We start from the raw sequence: 21,676 nt of genomic DNA, 5'->3' as shown, positions 1-21,676 counted from the left end.
GAGGTGAGGAGGTGAGGGAGGTGAGGGAGGTGAGGAAGGTGAGGAGGTGAGGAGGTGAGGAGGTTAGGGAGGTGAGGAGGTGAGGGAGGTGAGGAGGTGAGGGAGGTGAGGGAGGTGAGGAGGTGAGGCGGTGAGGGAGGTGAGGGAGGTGAAGAGGTGATGGAGGTGAGGGAGGTGAGCAGGTGAGGGAGGTGAGGGAGGTGAGGAGGTGAGGGAGGTGAGGAGGTGATGGAGGTAAGGAAGGTGAGGAGGTGAGGGAGGTGAGGTAGGTGAGGGAGGTGAGGAGGTGAGGAGGTGAGGAAGGTGAGGAGGTGAGGGGGTGAGGGAGGTGATGGAGGTGAAGAGGTGATGGAGGTGAGGGAGGTGAGGAGGTGAGGAGGAGAGGGAGGTGAGGAGGTGAGGGAGGTGAGGGAGGTGAGGGAGGTGAGAGAGTTGAAGAGGTGAGAAAGGTGAGAAAGGTGAGGAGGTGAGGGAGGTGAGGAGGTGAGGGACGTGAGGGAGGTGAGGAGGTGAGGATGTGATGGAGGTGAGAGAGGTGAGGAGGTGAGGGAGGTGTGGGACGTGAGGAGGTGAGGGAGGTTAGAAGGTGAGGGAGGTGAGGAGGTGAGGGAGGTGAGGTAGGTGAGGAGGTGAGGGTGGGGAGGGAGGTGAGGACGTGAGGAGGTGAGGGAGGTGAGGAAGTGAGGAGGTGAGGGAGGTGAGGAGGTGAGGAGGTGAGGGAGGTGAGGATGTGAGGGAGGTGAGGTAGGTGAGGAGGTGAGGATGTGACGGAGGTGTGCGAGGTGAGGCAGGTTAGGAGGTGAGGAGGTGAGGGAGGTGAGGGATGTGAGGGAAGTGAGGAGGTGAGGTAGGTGAGGGAGCTGAGGAGGTGAGGGAGGTCAGGAGGTGAGCATGGAGCCCTTCTCAACCTCGTCAGCTCTTCCTGCAGGGTCTGGGCCCAGAGAAAGGGGACACTGGGGCTGAGGAACAGTCGTGTGAGTGGAGGCCCCGTGGCATATGCACATGGTGCCCCTGTCCCGGTGCAGCCCTCACCCAGGCCCGGGGCAGCAGGAGCCCCGCCATTCCCGGGTGGCCTCACCTCTCCACCGTCTCACAGAACAGCACGATGACCTCCTGCTGCACGTAGTACTCCCGCGGGGACTTCACGGGCACCATGGCCGACACGTAGCTGCAAACAGAGAGAAGGGAGTGAGGGCCATCTGGTACCTCCCGGAACCAAGGTTGTCTTAACTGACAACCAAATGAGGTCCCTCCAACTGGAGCCCAGCTGCATCTCAGCAGCTTCATAAACACACACCCCCAGCATCACCGTTTATATTTTGAGCCAAAGCTCCTCCCAGGGTCAGGCCTCAAGTAGCACCTCCTTGGATCCCACAGCCCTGCCCACCCCGGAACCGCCACTGCCCACTGCCCCGACGGTCCCCAGCCTCGAGGTAGTGAATGACCCTGTGCAGGGCGGGCGGACAACCCCTGGGCCCCCACGCAGGGCAGGGCCAGGGGGTCCACCCACTCCCCAGGTGAGAACATTTTTCTGTCACTATTTTTTCTTGTTATGAAAGCTCAGTTGGAAAGATGTGGAGCAGACAGAGCCGGCCGAAGCTATTAAGCTCATTTGTGGCGCCCACTCCCTAGAGAACCGGCTGGAATGCCTGACTTCCTTCTGGGGCCCACACGGCACAGGACAGACAGTTTTCATTAACCGGGCCACCGTGGACGGGCTCTGGGGTCCTGCTTCTCATCTACCTCCAGCGTCTCCGTGTCTGTGGACACCGCGCAGGCCCCTCCCCGCAGTCCCGGGTCCTCCACAGCCTGTCCTGTGAGGGCCCCAGGGACCACGCCATGTCCTTTGCCGCGGGCGGGCGGGAACGCCCCAGGGAGCTAGTGGGGGTGCGAAGGGCAGACCCGCTGAGCTGGAGAGGCGCCCCCCTCACCCCACGGAGCTGGAGGCCCCAGCAGGCCCCCGAGCGACCTCCACTTCCTCCTGGCTCCTGCCGCGTCCCACGGCTGGGCACAGAGATGTGCTGGGGGCGGGGCGTTGTGCTGACCGTGACCTTCACCCGCAGGACCACCAGCGGCAGAGGCGCTGGGCGGGACCCGGTGTCCCTTGCGTCCCTGGGTCGCCTCTGCCCGCCTCCGCCCCTCCCCGTACGCCGTGCCCCCGACCCCCGCGACGGCCCGGAACCAGCCCGCGCCTCCCTCCGCGGAGTTTTCCTGCTGCAGACGCAGAGCCAGCGGAGCTGCCCACCCCCAGCCCTCCCCACGGGGCAAAGGGTTAGGGTTCCTCGGTCACCTCAGCTCGAACTCGGCGAACAGCACGTCGAAGTGCCTCAGCGCCTCCCGCATCTTCTCCGTGTAGGTGTTGAGGTCCCGCAGCGCCTGGTCGCGGAGGGCGCCGCGCACGTCCTCCAGGCTGCGGGTCAGCTCCTTGGCCAGCGGCCGCATGGCCATGCTCTCCAGCTCGCGGTTCATGATGATGGAGCCAGCGGCCAGGCACTGCGGGCGGCAGAGGGCGTCAGGGAGGCCCCACCCGCGTGTCCTCGGCGCCCGGAGCGTGCGGGCTTCCGGAACCCACGACAGCGGGCACGGAGCAAGGCCCCCCCCCCCCACAGCGCCCGAGAAGACTGTACAGCCAGAAGTGGGACCGGATGGCAGAGCAACGGCGGGGCTGGGGCGCCTCATCCCGGAGATGCCTCCCGGGCCTCCCTTCCGGGAGCCCCTCCCTCATATTCCTGCCCCCCTCCCCCCTCCGCTCTGGGGCGCCTGCTCCCTCCTGGTTTCTCTTAGATGCAGTGCCATCACGGCGGTGAGAACAAGTGCCCTCGGGTTTGGGGGCTCCATGCAGGGGCCTCCGGGCCATGTGACTCCTGTCCCCTCCCCACCCGGTCCACAGACGCCAGGTTCCGGCCCTACTCCAGGTCCACCGCACCGGGACTGACTGCGGCTCCCCAGGAAATCCAGGTGTTCTAGGAAGCAGACGCCTCGTGTCCATAAAGGCTCCCTGCATCACCTCATGGCTTGCACAGCTGCCCCTGACCCTGGGACCCGCTTTGCAGAGCTGAGCACTGAGGCTGGGGGGAGAGACGGCCTACCCAGGGCCCCAGCAGGGACGCCCAACCAGGTGCGGCTCAGAGGAGCCGGGTGGAGTGGGCTGAAAGGGGGGAGCCGGTGGGCACGAGGGCCCGGCAGCGTGGGGGAGGGGGGCATTCCAGGAGTCCTGCAGAGCTGAGGCGGGGAGGACGGGGCAGCGCACACCCCTAGGGTCCCGAGAGCAAGGCCAAGGGGTCGTCTGGGTGTCCCATGGGTCACCACTGGCTGGGGTGAGGCTGGTCCTGCCTCCCCGGGCGGACACCTCCCTCCCGTGCCTCAGGCTCCTCCTCGGGAGGTGAAGACCAAGATCGGAGGGGCTCTGTGAGTGGCAGCTGGAGTGTGGGCCAGGGCATAGTCGCCCCGCCCCGCAAGAAGAAACAGTCCTGCGGGTGCAGGACGGGCAGTGCTGTTCCGAATACCAGCATTATTGTAATAAGAACCGCTTTTAGGCCCTACGTGTCTGGGGGCCTGAGAACCTCATAGAAATCACATGTGAGGCCTCGTGTCTATATTTGCTTGTGTATAGTTTCCAGGGAGCATGTTCTCGCCTCCCCGCCACCCTACAGGCTCAGCACCATCTGTAACCCTTGGAGGAGGAGACGCCGGGCCCTGCAGCACCGTGACCCCGGACCCCGGCAGCCACCCACTACCTCGGCGCCAAACCAGAGCTGGCCGGCCAGGTTGTCGTGCCGGATCTCCTCGGGGAACTTGACACAGAAATCCCGTGGGGCGCGGTCCTGGGGGATGCACACATCCATGATCTGGTTAATGATGTTTAACACGTTGTCCTGAAACAGAAACAGGACGTGCGCTAAGACGCAGCTCCAGCTGGCGGCTGACAGGACTGCTTGGAAAGTCGGAGAAGCAAGCCCAGTGCAGGTTAGGGTGACGAGGTGATGTGGTAGCACACGTGGGCCTGCTCTGCAACTGCTACAAGGAGCTCAAACTTTCCAGAAGTATCCAGAGTGAAGAACACACCCTTCCCCACGTCCAGGTGTCTAGAGCACCCGCCACGAGGGCTGAGGGCGCATCCCACGTCAGTCACCAAGTTCATGGTGCATCGCCCTTTGTGACGGCTGTACCTTTCCCTGCGGAGCCGCGCACCTGGGCTCCCTGCAGCCTCAGCCACGATGACCGCCCCGAGCATCTCTCTGAACTCCTGTACGCAAATTTCTTAGGAGAGAGCTGGAGGAATGGAATTGCTAGGTGGACAGACACACAAAAAGTGGATTTTCACCGCCCACTTGCTGTGCTGCTTTGATTAACATATAAGCCTGTGTCACCCTGGGCATGATCGCGACACAGGCAAGACCTGCTGTCGGGACAGACATCACTAGGAGACCACGTGTAAGACTGGTCTTCTCAAACCTGTTTTTACTGCATCTTAAATTACATCCCATTCTTTTCTCAAAATTGTCCTGTTCTTTAAACATCTACCATCCATTCAGTAGAATTGTAAGAATGTTGAAAGTTTAGTTTGTTTCTTTAATTTGTTAAAGGTAAGATTAATACCCATTCATCCCAGAGAAACTGGAAACATGGGAAAGTGGAGGGGCAGGGAATGTCCTTGGGCCAGTGACTGCAGGTGGCACGCTTCCTTCCGGTTCTTGTCCCCGTGGGCTGCTTCCCATCCGCAGCACGGTTGGGATCATCTGTGGACGTTATTTTGTACTCTGCTGCTGTCATTTACTGTTGGGACGTGTTATTATCACTTTCCACAAATCCAGCTTGTGACGGGGAGCCACGTAAGATTCCAGCACACGGACCATCCTTTGAACTCCCTGCTTCCTCTTCTGCTGGACACTTATGTCATTTCTAATTTACCGTGAGTAAGGCAATCACCACGGCGGTGCCTGACACTGAATTTTGGGTTAGTCCCTCAGAATCCACTCATCCCTAGAAGCACCATTACAAAGTCAGAGTGTGAAGTGCATTTATAGGCCCTAATTACATTCCACCAAGCTGCTTTCCAAAAAAAGACAGCACACCCTCACCCTCAGCAGTTTCGTATCTCAACAGTCCTCCTCTCCACCCTCTGAGGCTTGAGTCTCATTTTTCTTAGGCAGTAGATGTGAGCGGGAAGCATGACTTTCTAATGCAAACAACTGATGCACTGAACTCTGAAGGAAATTCTGCACCATAAGGAAATCGCACAAAACATAAAAATAAATCCAACCAACATCAAGTGGTCCTACTGTCAGCTCTGTTTAAAAGGTTTTCTGGGTGGGCAGGTCTCTTTCTCACGATTCAACAAAGTAATGAACAAATAGTGGCAAAAATAACAGCAAGGGCTCAGAAAACGTCAGCTGGTATTGAGAGCCAGGAATCTTAGCCCAGCAAGGCGGCAGGGCTTACCCAAAGTTGTGTGGCCTTTTAGTGGCAGTGATCCCACCCTGCCCAGCCCCAGGATGGCAGCTGCCTGAGGGTGAGGGCTTTTTCCCTGCACTGATGGGTCCCCAGTGATAGAGCAGTGCTGAACACACAGTGTCCCTCAACGACGTTTACTGGGGCGTCTGATTCCACCCAAGGTGGGGCAACATGCATGAAATTTACCTCTTCAAACAACAATAATGGAAGCAAATGAGACAGGGGTTGTCCAGACACTGGACGTCAGGCAATAAGTGATCCCAGAGAGAAGAGAAACAAATGAGGTGGGAGCTATGACTGCCCAGTTCACTGCCTGGAGGGAATTTTCAGGTCGTGGCACAGACAGAAGGTACCCACGTGGGACCCAGCAAACTCCCTAGTTGAAGAGACAGAGCTGAGAGCCCGGGGAGACCAAGGCAGCCAGAATCCAGAGGACAGAGTAGCAGACATAATTGAGCTGCCCAGGGAGACAGCCTCTGGGGAGGCCCCTGAGTATTCATTCAGCTGGGCACAGGGCCGAAGAGTAGAGAAGTTCACGGTTCACAGGGCATTGGGTAGATACCGAAAGTGTCTCGCCTCAGTAGCGGACTATTCTTAGCCCCAGACTAAACACAGCTCTGATCCTGCCTAACACCTTAAAGAAACAGGATGCAAAAGGATCAAACCATTTCTAAGTAACCAAACTGTATCACAGAACAAAGCTCAAAAAAGTTTATGGAAAAAAATATTCAGCTCTCAGCAAGGTAAAATTCCCAAGGTTGGGCATCCAATTAAAAAATTACCAGGCTTGGGCTTCCCTGGTGGCACGTGGTTAAGAATCCGCCTGCCAATGCAGGGGACACGGGTTCGAGCCCTGGTCCGGGAAGATCCCATATGCCACACAGCAACTAAGCCCCTGCACCACAACTACTGAGCCTGCGCTCTAGAGCCCGCAAGCCACAATGACTGAAGCCTGTGCACTGCAACTACTGAAGCCCGCGCTCCTAGAGCCCGTGCTCCGCAACAAAGAGAAGCCACCATGACGAGAAGCCTGCGCACCGCAATGAAGAGTAGCCCCCGCTCGCTGCAACTAGAGAAAGCCCGTGTGCAGCAACAAAGACCCAACGCAGCCAAAAATAAATAAATAATTTTTAAAAAATTATCTAAAAAATTACCAGGCTTGCAAAGAATTAGGAAAATATGACACACGATGAAAAGAAAAAGCAACCCATCGAAACCAACCCAGACCTGACAGAGGCGATAGAACAGGGGATGAAGGCAGCTGTCATAACTGACTTGTGTGTGTTCAGAAAGTTACGTAGAATCAATGAAGAAACAAAAAGGTCTCAAACATCCAGAGACAAAACTTACAGTATCTGAGGTGAAAACAAAAATACACCGGATGGGATTAACCTCAGATTAGACAGGTCAGAAAAAAAGAACAATAAACTTGGAGACACAGCAATTGAAACTTCCCAAATTTATCAGAGAGAAAATACCAATAATAATAATAGAAGAGACCATCAATGAGTTCTAGGACAACCTCAATATGTCAAAATATGTATAATTCAAGACCCAAGAGGAGGAGAACTGAAACAAAAAAATATGTGAAGGAATAGTGACTAATTTTTTCCCCAAATTTAATGACAACTATAAACTCACAGATCCAAGAAGTTCAATGAACCCTAAGCACAGGAAACACAAAGAAAGCGATACAAAGTCACAGCATAATCAAATTGATGAAAACTAATAAAAAGAGAAAATCTCACAAGTAGCAAGAGAAAAAATTGTACATACAAGGAACAAAGGTAAGATGACATTAGCGTTCTCACTGGAAACAATGCAAGTGAGAAGAGTGGAAGAACATCTTTCAAGTACTGAGGGGAAAATGATAACTTAGGATTCTAAACCCAGCAAAAATAGCTTTCCAAATTGATGGCAAGATAAGAATGCATGACCAGCAGACTCGCACTACAAAAAATGCTAAAGGAAGTCTTTCATGCAACAGGGAAAAGACACCAGATGGAAACTGAGATCTTCACGAAGGAACAGAGAGACCAGAAAGGGCGACCGCACGGGAAAAATGCAAGAGCCTTTATTATTGTTGAATTTTCTTTGCAAAACATTTGACTGTTTAAACAAAAACACTGACAATATAGTGTGAGTCTAAACACATGTAAGACAAACACGTATGACATAAAGACATAAGACTACTTTCAAAGAGTTCGAGACCACCTCACACATACAGTAGGAACCTTACAGGGGCTGATCCCATCTGTCCCTCCCGGATCAGCTGCTGTTACTGCTGCTGTTGCTGTGGGTGATGGGGTGGACAGTAATAAAAATAGTTAATAAAATCTAAATGTAATTTACCATATCAACAAACTAAGAGGAAAGGAAAACACACGATAACCTCAACAGACACAGAGCATTTGAAAAAAATCCAACATCCATCCATTCCTGATAAAACTCTCAGCAAGCTGTGAATAGATGGCAACTTCCTCACCCTGAAAAAGAGCATCTATGAAAACCCTACGATAGCTAACATCACACTGAAGGGTGAAAAACTCAATGCTTTTCCCAAAATTGATCTATAGATTAAATGTGACCCCAATCAAAAACTCAGACTTTTTTGTAGACATCTACAAGCTGTTTTTAAGTTTTATATGGAAATGCAAGGAACCTAGAACAGCCACAACAACTTTGAAACAGAAGAACAAAGTTGGAGATCTGACGCCCTCTGATTTTACAACTTACTTTAAACCTACCATAATTATGACAGTGTGGTACTGGCCTTAGGACAGATCAGCGGAACAGACTAGAGGACCCAGAAATAGACCCACACAGATATGGACAAATGACTTTCAACAAAGGTGCAAGAACAATTTAGTACAAAAAGGACAGTCTTTTCAGTGAGAAAGGATGGTCTTTCAACAAATGATGCTGGAACAATTGAAAATTCATTTGCAAAAAAAAAATATGAATGTTGGTTGAAAGCTCACACCATATACTCAAGTTAGGTCAACATGGATGAGAGACCTAAATATAAAACCTCACAACTACTGAAGCCCATGTGCCTAGAGCCCATGCTCCGCAACAAGAGAAGCCACCACAGTGAGAAGCCCGCGCACCACGAGGAAGAGTAGCCACTGCTTGCCGCAACTAGAGAAAGCCCGCGCGCAGCAACAGACCCAATGCAGCCAAATAAATAAATAAATAAAAAACCTTTGTTTCTTTCTGAAAGAAAATGAGAAAATTTGATGACCTTGGGTTAGACCACGATTTCTTAGATATGACACCAAAAGGATGATCCATATAAGGAAAAAATAGGTAAATTGGGCTGCATCAAAATTTGAAACTTAGGCTCTTCGCAAAACTGCTAGGAGAATGACAAGCTACTCCACAGACTGGGAGAAAATGTTCGCAAGTCATCGTCTGATAAGGGATTTAGTGTCCTCTTGTGGTCGTCCCTCTGTGCCTGTCTGTGTCCTAACTGCCTCTTCTTGTAAGGACATCACTCAGATTGGATCAGGGCCCACCCCAGTGACCTCATTTTACCTTAATCAGCTCTTTAAGGGCTCCACCTCCAAATGCAGCCACACCTGAGGCGCTATGAGTTAGGGCTCCAACACATGAATTGGGGGCGGGGTGGGGGACACACTTCAGTGCATAACAACAATCCAGAATTCATTTCATCCTACTGCGCCATCAGCATGATTTCTTAAATCCTCTATGATTTTCTGAAGCAAGAAGGAAAACGAAAACCCGTGCAAACGTCATCAGAAACCACCTGCACTCTCATGTGTGCCCTAGCCCACAATTCTCCTGAAGGAAGTTCAGTTTACGCAAAAGCACATTACTTAGATTCCTTCTAACTGGGATGAGAGTCAGCCCAGCGAGGCTGAACCGCAATGCACCTGCCTCACCCTCCACAGTGCCACACGGGAGAAGCTGCGGTTCACTGGGCCTCTGCTGCGTGCCTGGTCAGGCTGGAGACTTAGCTAGAAGACTCCATTTCGGGTCAGAAGGTTCAAAACACCACACCCAACCAGCCTGTCCGGCTGACCCCAGACAGAAGGTATGACCTGAGCGGCACTGAGACCAACGTGAGGACCCGCAGGGGCCCCCGGGAAGCAGAGCCGGGCCAGGCTGGCGTTGCCAGGCGTGCTCTACACAGATGCCCCCTGCTCAGCTGAGTGTCCACCTGGTCTGATGGGACCTGGGAGGCCTGAGGTGCCCCCGACAGGGGGCTGAGCCACTACCCAGGGCCGAGAAATTCATGACCTCTGGGTACTTGGCAGGGGCATCCACATCCTCTAGAACTGACTCACAGGTGCTGGGAACTTCAGGGGATGGGGGACCAGCTAAATCTGGAGTTGGGTGACCTCCCCAGGGCAACCGTGCTCTAAAATCAAGGCCAGCAAGTGACCCGGCAGAGTGGGCTGCAGCCAGCCGCATCCGTCAGACCTGCATGTTATCTCGGTTCTCGTGCTGGGATCACACACATCACCCCATGCTCTCAGCCTTTGTCGAAGCCCCTCCCTGACCACAACGGCCTGCCAAATGCCCACCTCCCCTGCGCCTGCCTGTGACATCATCCTATGTCACATAGGATGTCACCTCCTATGACATCATCCACCCTCTGCCCAGGGGCACCTCTGCAGGTGAGCACTGTTGAATGAAGGAATGAAGGAATGAATGAACAAATGAACTGGCAGCATCATGAAGGTCAATGAAAATTAGAAATGGCAAAATGCCTGTTTCGGGGAGTTCCCCGGTGGTCTAGTGGTTAGGATTCTGGGCTTTCACTGCCATGACCCTGATTCAATCCCTGGTTGGGGAACTGAGATCCCACAAGCCGATCAGCACAGCCAAAAAAAAAAAAAGTACCTGTTTCAAGAGAGATGTTAGAAATAAAAGTGACTTTCCAACCTAAATAGCTGAGCTTTGTAGAAATTCACTGTAGTGCAAGTCCCTGACAAGACAAGGAGCCCCAGTAACCGGCCAGTGAAACAAATGGGACAGTGACAAGCCTTTATAAAGTCACGGTACACACAGGGAGGCTCACTTTGGCGCCTCTTCTAAGTCCGTCTTCCTGGGGCGGGCAGCTGAGTACAGAGCCAGCACCCAGGATGCCTCAGCCATAACTTTCAGCCACGCGTCTGTGGGGAGAGGAGTCCTCCCAGCGGGCCTGGCTGCCGCCCTCTGCGAGGCCTGTGTGTGGGGCTGGCCCTGGGCTGGCGTCCGGGAGCTGGGGTGTCGGGATGGGGGGCTCCCTGGGCCTCCCCTGCTGTGTCTGTGCTGACACCCTTCCCCCCTCCCCGGGGCTGGAGTTCGGTGTGTGCCCGGCAGAGGGGCCTGCGGAGCCTGCGGGCCCGCAATGAGAGCCCCGGTTCTGAGCCTCTGACGAGCTTCCCTGGGGACAGCGTGTCGCTGGGGGTGGAACGCAGCCCGCGTGACTCCACGGGACGGGGTTCTGGAAGCTAGCGCCTGTTTCCTCTGGACCTCGCCCCCAGGCCCTCTCCCTTCGGTGGTTCTGCTTCCCAGCCCTTCACTGCGATGGATCAGAGCCCTGAGTATACGTGAGCCCTGCGTGTCCTCCTGCTGGAAGCCCAGCGTGGCTTTGGGGACCCCGACACGGGTCTTCAGAGAGCAGTGAGAAGTGAAAGATGCTCGTGTCGCTATGTGAGCGTGAACTACTTTGGCTGATTTTTATGCTTCGTTTCTCGACCTTTTTAAAGCGGCCTCACACGCATCCACCCCCAGGGCCGTCCCCACCTCTGATTTTCCCTAACGAGGCTCTGCAAGGCACAAGCCGAGTTTCACCCCACTCGGTCACTCTGTGTAACATGCAGTTACAATAGCCAGTGAGCGGGCATAAGCGGCCTTGGGAGTAAACACAGCCCCCTGCAGGGAGCCCCACCCTGTGGTGGGGGGAGGGGCAGAGAGAGGCCTCCTCGCTGCCAGCGGTGGGCGAGCTGAGGGCACAGGAAGGACATCCTCCGGTGGGGAAGCAGGGCATCGACAAACCAGCCAGTCGGGAGACCCTCCTGTCCCCTTGGTCCCTGGACCCTCCTGAGAGATGGGAATGGGATGGGGTGTACTCTTCCCGCCCCCTCAAGGATGCTGTAAGAACCCTTGATGCTTGAAACACACGATGGGACATTTGCTTCCCCAGACCCACCCCTGTGATCTAGGACGCACAGCCCTCACCTCCCCGGTGGAGACTCAGACTGGTGGGCTGAATACACGGAGAAGGTTCTGGAACTTGGTGAACGACCCAGACGGTCACTTGACAAAACTTGCTTCATCCACGTGCTCTTGTGCTGGTGAAGCCTCCCGGGTTCAGGGAACCGAGAGGAATTCCCAGCATGGTGTCCAGGACCAGCTGAACCCTACAGCAGGAGGTCGCCACCCTGCCAGCTCTGCGGCGGCCCCGCGGGCCGTCGTCCCCTTCCCCGTGCCGGCTCCTCGTCCTCCCACGTTCCTCTCCGAGGGTGTCCCGCGAACCCGCCCCTTCCAACCTGCTCTTGTCCCCGGGATGTCCCCCCCCGCCCCACTCCGGTCCGGTTTCCCTCCCTGAGACGGCTCCCCTGGCCCGCCCTCCTTCCCCTCCGTCCCGCCGCTCACCTGGCAGGAGCGGAACTGGCTGACGAGCAGCGTGCAGCGCTGGGGGTCCTTCCGCCCGTCCAGACTGTCCAGCTCGGCCGCCACCTGGCTCAGCTCCTCGTCCGCGTGGTAGAACTGCGCCAGCAGCTGCGGGTCCGACCGCTGCGGGGAGAGAGGGGGTGAGCGCCGCCCGGGGGGGCGTGGCCTTGTCCCCACCGTGGGCGGGGCCCGTCACCCCGCCGCCTCCCCTGAGGCCCCGGAGGCGGGGAGAAGCACCCCAGACGAGGGCTGGGGAGGGCCGGGGCGCGGGACGGTGGAATCAGCGCTCAGAAAGGAGTTTTAGTCCTAAACTAAACTGAAGTGATGAAGGCGGCCGCTGAAGGAAGGGCGCGGCCCGCTCCCCAGCCTCCTCCCAGCGCTCAGCCCAGTTTCCACGACCCAGGAGGTGCGGGGCTTTGTGGGGGGAAACGCTTCTCTCAGAGGCTCACCTCCCACGAAAGGCACGGGGCATTCTTCTGATTCTGGGTCTTCAGGCGTAACCCCACCCTTGGAGCGAAGGCCCAGCTCCGTGCGCCTCCGCCCGTCCTGCCGGCCACGTGACCGCCCAGGTCTGTCCCCAGCTCCAGCCCCGCCGGCCACGTGCTGTCCTGTCCACACGCTCACGCCCACCCCAGGCCTCGGCGCTGTGCTCCCTCCAGCCGAGGTGCCAAGGGCTGTCCCCTTGGATCTGAGTCTCCAGGATTAGGACAAGCACACGGGAAGGGTTGCAAAGCCCTCAAACATGTTTTTATGAAAGGTGCGCTCCAGGATGGGACAGAGAAAGACAGAAGAGAAGGAAAGACACCCAATCAACCCTCGGTTCCCTCCTTCTTCTACCTAAGAATCAGCACATGGCTGTCTTTACACCCTACATTTTGTTGAACATAAGGTAACTTATTTTTGTAATTTCTCTCAGCTCTCTGCTCGATGGAGCCCGTATTCCGCCCCCTCCCCCTACGTGGCCCGTCCCAGGGTGGTTCTTTCCTCCACTCAGGGGACTTGGTCATTCATTAGTGCCTGACTCTGGGTCACTCGGGATGCTGGCCCAAACCCCTGGTGTGGTGAGTAAGCCCCTCAGGTAGGCTGAGCCGACCTCAGGCAGGGGAGAGGGGGGCTTCAGTGATTGGCCCAGGAGGCAGACATGTGACCCAGGCAGGGCCAATGGGAGACCTCCCTGGGACTTTTCCACAGGAGAGTGGCGGGGATTCACCGATCCTTGCACACACCCAGCAAGGGCACCTGCGCACCCACTGCCAAGGATGCAGGGCTGGGGACATGGCCAGGAATGGGGCAGGTCCAGACCCTGGCCCCCGCCATGGGCTCAGCTGACTCACGCCCAGGAGGGCCACCAGTGACCCCTCTGTGATGAGACAGGAACCAGGTTGGGGTCAGGGGCTGGCAGTGTATTTTTGCCCCTTTCCTGTTGTGCTGACCGGAAGGAAAGACGGAAGGAGAGGGTCTGGGAGGTGGGGAGCCAGCTGACTCTGAATGGTGCCCTCACCCACTGTCCCTGCCACCCTGAGTCAAGCTCCCCCGACCCCGACCCACATCCCTCCATTAAGGCCCATTTGGACCCACTTCCCACCCTGGAGCCTCCTCTTAGTTTCAGAAGCTAGGAGGAGGGAGAGACACCCTTGCCCTCTGACCCCCCAACCAGGGTTCAATCTCGTGTCTTCAGGGCCTGGCAGACACCTACATGGGGGAGAAGACAAAAGGGAGCAGTGGGGCTTGTGGAGAACTGGAAAGGGCCTGCCTGCCCGGGGAGAGGCCAGGGAAGAAGACAACAGCACCCAGTCCTGGAGGACCCCAGCCAACCCCCACAAGCCTTGCGTGGGCTAAACGTCTCCGTGACCACGAACAGCCTCCCGCTCTCCCTGCGAAGGGCACGGGGTGGGCGTGGTGGAATCTGCCACCTTGGAATCGATGCACAGAGACAAACCCTTTGGGCTCACCTTGCTTTGTTTTCAGTAAATCAAAGACCTTAACAGCACACCTACGAATGTGTCGACCATTAGCAAAAAGAGAGCTGAGCACACACACACACAGCAGAAGCTAGAGAATAAAAAAAAATTTTTAACCTAACAATTATCTTTATTTTGTTGAGACACAAAAGATCTGTGTGATTTTTAAATTTTTTTTTGATTTTTAAATTTTAAGTGATATTCCGAGACAGCTTTCCAGCCCCCTCAGGACTGGCATTTCCAAAGAAGAATCCAAAGTTCCCTGTGTCTCCCGGGGATGCCAAGGAGCAGCAGGAGAATCTTAACCGAGTGCGGCCGCCATCCTCACCCGGACACCCCAGACGCTAGGGAGACAGAACCTCCGGGCAGAAGTCCAGGAAATGAATGAACACAACTTACAAAACTCAATCTGTGCTGATTAACAGAATCCAAAAGAAAATTTTGGTGCTACATTTCCATTTCTAAGTATGCAGAGAATGAAGCAAACACAGCAGTCTCCAGCCGGCTCATCACTCAGGACTAAATCGGTCCAGCAGGGCAGGGTCACCCTCAGGCCAACTCGAAGGCCTGCCGACTGGAGGAAGGTAAAGATTCGGAACAGGAACTCTCTCTCTTTGGTTTGAATCAGGAAGCCTCGTTCAACAACATTTAAAATCGAATTATAAATTAGACTTTTATTTATTTATTTTATATTTATTTATTTATTTGGCAGCACCAGGTCTTAGCTGCGGCATGCAGGATCTTCGTGGCGATGTGCGGGCTCTTAGTCGCGGCACGTGGGATCCAGTTCCCTGACCAGGGATCAAACCCGGGCCCCCTGCACTGGGAGCGCAGAGTCTTAACCACTGGACCGCCAGGGAAGCCCCTAAATTAGACTTTTAAATGTCCCTAAGTAAAATGTCCACAGCAGAGAAAATCAATTGATATAAATACGAAGAAGTACTCACCCAGTTTTGAAATAAAAACTATAAGAGAATAAAATACAGCCCAGCAGGAATGTCTTTTTTGGCACACGATGTCAATATTCTCTCACAATAAATTCATAGCAATGACAGATTCCAGTGTTACAAGACAAAAATAAAATTAATGAAGGTAGCATTTAGCTTAGGAGGTTAGAAGAGTAGTGAACAAGCAGCCCCAAAGAAGCCTCAAACACCCCAAAACACAGCAGTACTGAATCAGTCCAAAGTGCAAACGCTGACTAACTCAGAACTAATTTTGTTAAGCTGATGAAATTATCCATTCATTCAAACACCTGTTCTGCGATGCAGGATGGGGATGCGGGATGCAGATGTGAATGCAGATGTGGGATACAGGATGCAGGTGGGTGTGAGCTCAGGCCCCGCCCTCAGGAGCCCGTCTGAGCCAGGCGTGTGACAATGCTGGAGGGACCCAGCCTTTGTGAGGCTGGCCAGCTGGGCTGCGGCAGAATGTGGCATGAACCACGAGTGTCCCTAGCCCGGTGCGGAGCACTGCTTGTGCCTCAGCGGGTACGCCCAGACCCCTCTGTGAGGTGGCCCAGTGATGAAGAAGACTAATGGCCAAGGTCACATCAGTGGACACGGCAGGGCTGGCAGCCAGCCCAGGTCTCACTCTAAGGATACCCAGGAGCCCACGTGGGAGAGAGGAGGAGGTGAGAGTGACCAGGGCAGGAGCTCTCTCACGCCTCTCGCTTCCCAAATAGGAAGTAAACACTGCAGCGGAAGAACCTTAGAAGGATGCCTTGTCACTGCGGGGCAGCAGCACAGTCACAGCCAAGCTCCAGGACGGGAACAAGAAGAGAAGGCAGATGGTGGGACAGGTGGGCGGGACAGATGGCAGGACAGGCAGCACGGCCAGGTCAGAAAGGACCAGCCCCTCACACCCGCCTCGCAAGCTCAGCGATGGAGTGCAGCCCCGGTTGCGCAGAGTCCCGGCCCCCTGCCCCGCCAGCAGCCCCCCAGCAGCTGTCCCAGGACACGGCCCAGGCTCCAAACGCTGGTTCCCGAGACGCACTACCCCACAGGACCCCCACCGCCCTGACACTCAGCAGAAGAGAGCCCTGCGGATCTCGCTGGGCCCCCAGGTGGGCCTTTCAGCTGGACAGAGCGCGGGGAGCTCAGGCGTGAGGGCTGGGGGCCTAAGAGCCCAGCCCAGGCCCTGGGCCTCGCTTGGACCAGTTTTCCCGTGAAGCCTCGGACTCCCCACTCCACACCCAAATCCAAGAGCATCGCAGAGAAACCAGCGAAAAGCCTCAGGTCACACACACTCCGAACCTGGCTGCTCCCCGTGCTGTGCATCCGACCACCCGCTGATCCTCAGGCCCTGGGCGCGGGAGAAGCTAACCAGGCCACGCTAGACTGCCAAGGAAACCCACTGACCACTGGTCACCAGGGCTGGGACCCCTCGCTTCCTCCAAACACTCACCCAGACCCTCCCGCGACTCTCCACCACGCTTCTGTCCCCTCTGAGTTCTGCAGTGCCCGGCTGGCCATGACCCATATCCCCAAGGTCGGCCTTGTCCACAGGAGTGCGTCGGTACACCAGCGCTGACCCGGCGGCACCGCCCGCCACCATCAGCGGATCTGGCGCCCCAGATAGGCACACACTCCTGTAGTCACATGGTGGCAGCCCTGCCATCTGGCCCGTGGATGGCGGGTGGCTGGTGACTCCCGCCCCACCCCCACTCAGCTGCCCCCTCCCCCCTCCAGGCTTCTCCACCAGGGCTCCCACTGGGTGCCCCTCCGGCCCCTGCTCTCTCTCAGGACTCGGGTACCTGCCCTCCCTGTGGCCTTCAGGCCTAGGTACGGGACCGACCAGAGGCACATCACCATGCCCGTGGTTCGCTCAGGCTGCCCAGCACCCCCCCATCAGGGAGCCCCTGGGGCAGCCAGCTGCTTCCTACCGAGACTAGAGGGGGGCCCATCCCTGGTGGTTGTAGGAATGGGTGGGCAGGGTTTGGGTGCAGTTGAATCACAAAGATAACCACCCAGTGCTGAATGTGTGTCATCTAACTCCCCGAATCCAACAATTTACAGAAGGAAAAACTCAGGCTCAGAGAGCGAGATCCACAAATCCACCCAGTATCCCACACCCAGTAAGCAGTCTCACCTGTCACTTGGCCCCCCGACAGAGGAAGGCCTCTTCCTGTGACTCAGTTTCCCTACTGGCTCCTGCTGGGTGATGGGGACAAGAGAGCACAGAGCCATCATCCCGGCTGGCACCATGTGGCCCGGAGGGTGAGCCAGCAGGTCCCACCAGGCCTCAGGCTCTGTGGCTCAGGGTCCAGGCTCGCGGGCCCACAGGGGGTCAGCTTGCACAGACATCACGTGTCGAGTCTGTATGCCCAGGGAGCATCCCTCCCCCCGGGAGGCTGGCCCTGTCCTGGGCTGCAGACCACATCACTGCCGAACCCCGGGACCCACCCACTCTGGGCAGGTGCCAGCAGACAGTCAGCTGGCCCCACACGTGCCTACAGCCTGACCTGGCACCACAGGTGGCCTGTCCTTAGCTGTGCGGAGGCCAGCCAGGCCACTGTGAACCCTGCTGCCTCAAGGGCGCAGCCCTTTGCCGCAGAACACTGCCAAGTGCTTGCCCAGGAAAGGCTGATGGCTTTACGTTCGAGTTGCATCAATAACTATTTTACCCCTGTGGTAATAATAACAAAACAAGCCATTTAGGTTAGAGGAATCAAGGGCCCTCCAGAGCATGGGAGCAGAGTCTGAGGCTCAGGGGGCAAGAGGAACCAGGTGGGCACCGAATGTAGAGGATGCGTGCTGGACACGGGTCCAGGGTGGGCTCCAGGTTCAAGTCCCGCTCAGTACCTTACCGGCCTCAGTTTATCACCTGCAAAGTGGGCTTAAAGCACACGGGGTACCTCCCACGGCGCCCGGGGGATCTGCACCTGGTGCGGTCATCGCGGCGGTGGAGTCAACTGACCGTGATAAGTGAGAAATGAGACGCTAAGGAACCACGTCATTCCTGCGAGCATCGCTGCCACCCCCAGCGCCCTGTCCCGGAACTCGGCTGAACACGCCCCGACGTCCTGCTGGCAGAGCCCCACGGGGGCCTCAACCCCAGGAGGAGGCGTGACCCACAGCGAGGGTGCGAGCAACCCCTCCACCCGGAGTCCCAGGTCGGGGACAGGCGCAGCCACCGCGCATGCCCGCTGCCCACGGGCCCCTGGGTCCTTCGAGTCAGGCAGAAGGGGGCGCCCAGAGAAGGGCGGGGAGGTGGGCAAGGGCGCAAGGGCCGGGGTGCAGAGAACCGGAAAGGGGTAGAGGGCAGGGTACGCGACGCGGAGGGGCCCTGGGGCGCAGGTGTCCAGGTGAGCCCGGAAGAGCGAGCGTGCGGAGGGGAAGGAGGAAGAGACTGGGGCCTCAAACGCGGGGCCCCCCACATCTCACAGGGCAGGACCAAGTCGCGACGGCCAGGAGGGCGCAGCGAGGCTGGGCCTCGGGGCCGCTGCCCCTGAAGGCGGGGAGGTCGCAGTGTTAGGCCGAGGACCAGCAGCCCCAGAAACGCAGGCGAGCACGAGGGTAAGGACGCCGGCGCCTCTGCAGGGCTCGCCGGGGAGCGCTGAACCACCCACTGCCTGTGTGTGCACCTGCGGGGTGTGTGTGTGTGTGTGTGTGTGTGCGTGCGCGCCCACGCTTACGCGCCGGCGCGGACTTGGGGGTCTGGGCCGCTCAACCGCCCGCCTGCAGAAGTGGACCTGGCCCCTCGGCCTGCCAGCCCTGGCCCACAGTCCAGCACCCAGAGCAGGCCCAGCCCTAGTCTCCGACCCTTCAGAGCCCCGAACCCTGGCCCCGACCTGAGGCCACGTGGCCAGCGCCAGGCCTGGCTGGTGGGAAGCACTTCTCCAGACTCAGGCTCAAAAATGGCGCAGCGCTGGCTATGGGCTTGGTTCCCAGTGGGCCAGGGGAGGCCCTCCCCAAGCCCTCCAGCTCGGGGCCTGGGCTGGAGTCTGGGCTAGGGGGCTTGGAGAGGCACCTCCACTCCAGAAAACCTCCACTGAGCCAGCTGTGGAATGAATTCTGGGAGGAAAAGTGGACACACATGGTCCAGACACAGAATGGAATGCTCCCCCCTACTCCACAGGAGGGGTGCCTGTGAGAGGGCAAGTCCCTCTCTGGTGGGAGGGGCACCTCCTCCTTAGCACAGCAAGGCAAGGACTGAAACACCACACCAGTCGAGTGGTACTCAGGAAGCCCAGGTGAGTGGAGGTAACCCAACCTCACAGTGAGCTCAGACACTGCCCGAGGCCACTCCCCCAACACAGCCTGGGGCTGAACGTGGACACCCAAAAACAAGGCACCACATCCCAGAGAAATCTGGGGGGACAGGGGAGATGCAAAATGTAATTACACCTAGGGTCCAGTTACCCCAGCAAAAATAGTCCTGAAATCTTATCCACACCTAAGAGATTCACCTAAATTCTGAGACAGAGTTTTATTTTATTTTAATTAATTAATTTTATTTATGTTTGGCTGTGTTGGGTGTTCGTTGCTGCCCGCGGGCTTTCTCTAGTTGCAGCGAGCAGGGGATACTCTTCGTTGCGGTGCGCAGGCTTCTCATTGCAGTGGCTTCTCTTGTTGCGGAGCACGGGCTCTAGGTGGGCGGGCTTCAGTAGTTGTGGCTCGTGGGCTCAGTAGTTGTGCGTCGGCTCTAGAGCGCAGGCTCAGTAGTTGTGGCGCACGGGCTTAGTTGCTCCATGGCATGTGGGATCTTCCCAGACCAGGGCTGGAACCCGTGTCCCCTGCATTGGCAGGCGGATTCTTAACCACTGCGCCACCAGGGAAGCCCTGAGACAGTTTTAAACCTCACTAAATTTTTGTTTCAAATACTTTTATCTCTATAACCAGTGTTGTCCAAAATGATGTTTTATAAGAACCTTGTTATGCAGAGCTGACCGTGGATTGCCCTGAGGCAAGCCCAGGCTTCTGCAGCTTCCCAGATGGTCTGCTAAATTAGTACCCTGAAAGCTTTAGATTCTGGGACCAGTTTAGACATCCAGTAAGTCAGTTCCCTGCACCTGCTGTCTCACCGAGCGGTGCTCCTCCCAGCTGACCTGGTCTCATTTGTAGTGAAATCCACAGCCAGCTCCGAGGGGGCAGCTTCCTCACTGCCGGCCACTCTGGAGAGCAGCCCAGCAACGGCTCAGGAGAAAACCCTCTGACTGCAGAGGGTCCCTGCCCGTGGGGCACAGCGAGGGGCCCCTTTATAATTCTGCTGTAGTCTCATCTGGAGACGGACCCCCGCCCTGGGAGGAAGTTCTCTGGAATATCAAGCCCCCAGCCCTGGGAGGAGGCTGGACTGGCCCTGTGAGGATGAGGTATCCCCTATCGGGCTGGACACCCCCCTTCCAGGGGAGCACCTGGGCTCGGGGCCCTGCAACATCCCAGGTGACCACACTTGCCTTGGCCACAGTATTTGCAGACACGATGCCTGGAGGTAACTGAGCATCTAGCGAAGGGTTTTCAGAAGGAGAGTGGATTCTCAGATAAAACTCTCAATCAAGTGCTGTGTAATGACACGCCAAGAACACTGATTGCAAGAAATTCAACCGCAGCAGCTGCAGTGGGTCAGAAAGAAGCTCTTCCGTAACTGCAGAGGAAAAGAGCCCAGGGTGGCAACAGACCTCGAGGGGGAGTGTCACCGCAGCACCAAATGGAACAAATGGTATCTGACAGTTGGGCTTTCACACTGCAGGAGATCTTGTCTTTGAATTTCAATAGGCTTAAGATTCTTTAAAAAGCATGTTATTTTTAAGACTATTACATAGTAAACCTGTTAGGATGCCAATCAATTCTGTTCACATTCTGCTAACAGCCACAGGACGCTGTCCCGGGGCCCTGGGCCTTTGGGGTGCCACTGGCCATGCCCCGTTGCGGGGACAAGTCCTGGGCTTGGCCCGGCCTGGCGGACAGCAGCCCAGGAAACAGCCCAGGGGAGGTCGCAATCCTCTCAGCTTCTAGGACGGATGGAAGTCCGCTCGTGGGAAGTGGAAATTTAAATTGCTTATTGTGAATTATTCCTCTCCTTCAAAAAGGATTTGAGTGACTTAATCAGAACGCATGTGAACTGAACTTATTTGTTTAATCAGAGGAGCAATCAAAAGACCCAAACAGGGGTCCCGGGTTCCGGGCCACGTTGATCACTGCAGGTGGTCACCCTGATCTCTGCTTTGCCGACCCAGCCTGGGGCCCATGAGGGTCCCCCCCACTCCTGGGCACATCACCCCACCGGGCTGGGATGAAGTGGACTGGCAGAGGCCACTCCTGGGTCCTAGGGACACGCTGGTTGGGGAGGAACATGGAATCCCAAGGGATGTCCTGCTGGGAGGACCTAAGAGATCGGACGTCACTGGAAGCCACCATGAGGGAGGCCCCTGGTGAGCAGGAGCGGGTGACGCACAGTTCCAGACCCCTGAGGGACCCAAGGACTTAGAAACCCAGAGTGGTTGCTGCCACCTCGGGCCCAGACCCTCTGACAGCAGCTCACCCGGGGCCACCTGGGTGGTGCTGACCTGTGGACAGGTGGCTCCAACGGGTTGGGATGAGCCCAGCCACCCTGTCTCCAAAGAGTGTAATCCTGGCTTCTAGAAACAGTTTTCTTGAGATGTGACTTACATCCCGTAAGATCCTCCCGGTTAA

The 21,676-nt window shown here is 56.5% G+C and overlaps 1 protein-coding gene across 2 annotated transcripts in view; it reads right to left on the bottom strand.

The window, feature by feature from the left end:
- The window catches only part of ZFYVE28 (zinc finger FYVE-type containing 28), a gene marked incomplete at both ends in the record, with an annotated part of 117,359 nt that overhangs the window by 54,949 nt on the left and 40,734 nt on the right, over positions 1–21,676 (bottom strand). For both annotated transcript variants that reach the window (XM_082653702.1, XM_082653703.1), the window contains 4 exons: positions 1,079–1,168; positions 2,291–2,493; positions 3,738–3,875; positions 12,064–12,204. In XM_082653702.1, the coding sequence (XP_082509828.1) occupies positions 1,079–1,168; positions 2,291–2,493; positions 3,738–3,875; positions 12,064–12,204 (572 nt within the window). The remainder of the gene's footprint in view (positions 1–1,078; positions 1,169–2,290; positions 2,494–3,737; positions 3,876–12,063; positions 12,205–21,676) is intronic.

This window comes from Grampus griseus, assembly GCF_964374135.1.
Source record: "Grampus griseus genome assembly, chromosome: 4".
NCBI classification, from domain to species: Eukaryota; Metazoa; Chordata; class Mammalia; order Artiodactyla; family Delphinidae; genus Grampus; species Grampus griseus.
Note: the sequence above shows the minus strand (reverse complement) of the source record. Positions and strands in the feature narration are given on the sequence as shown.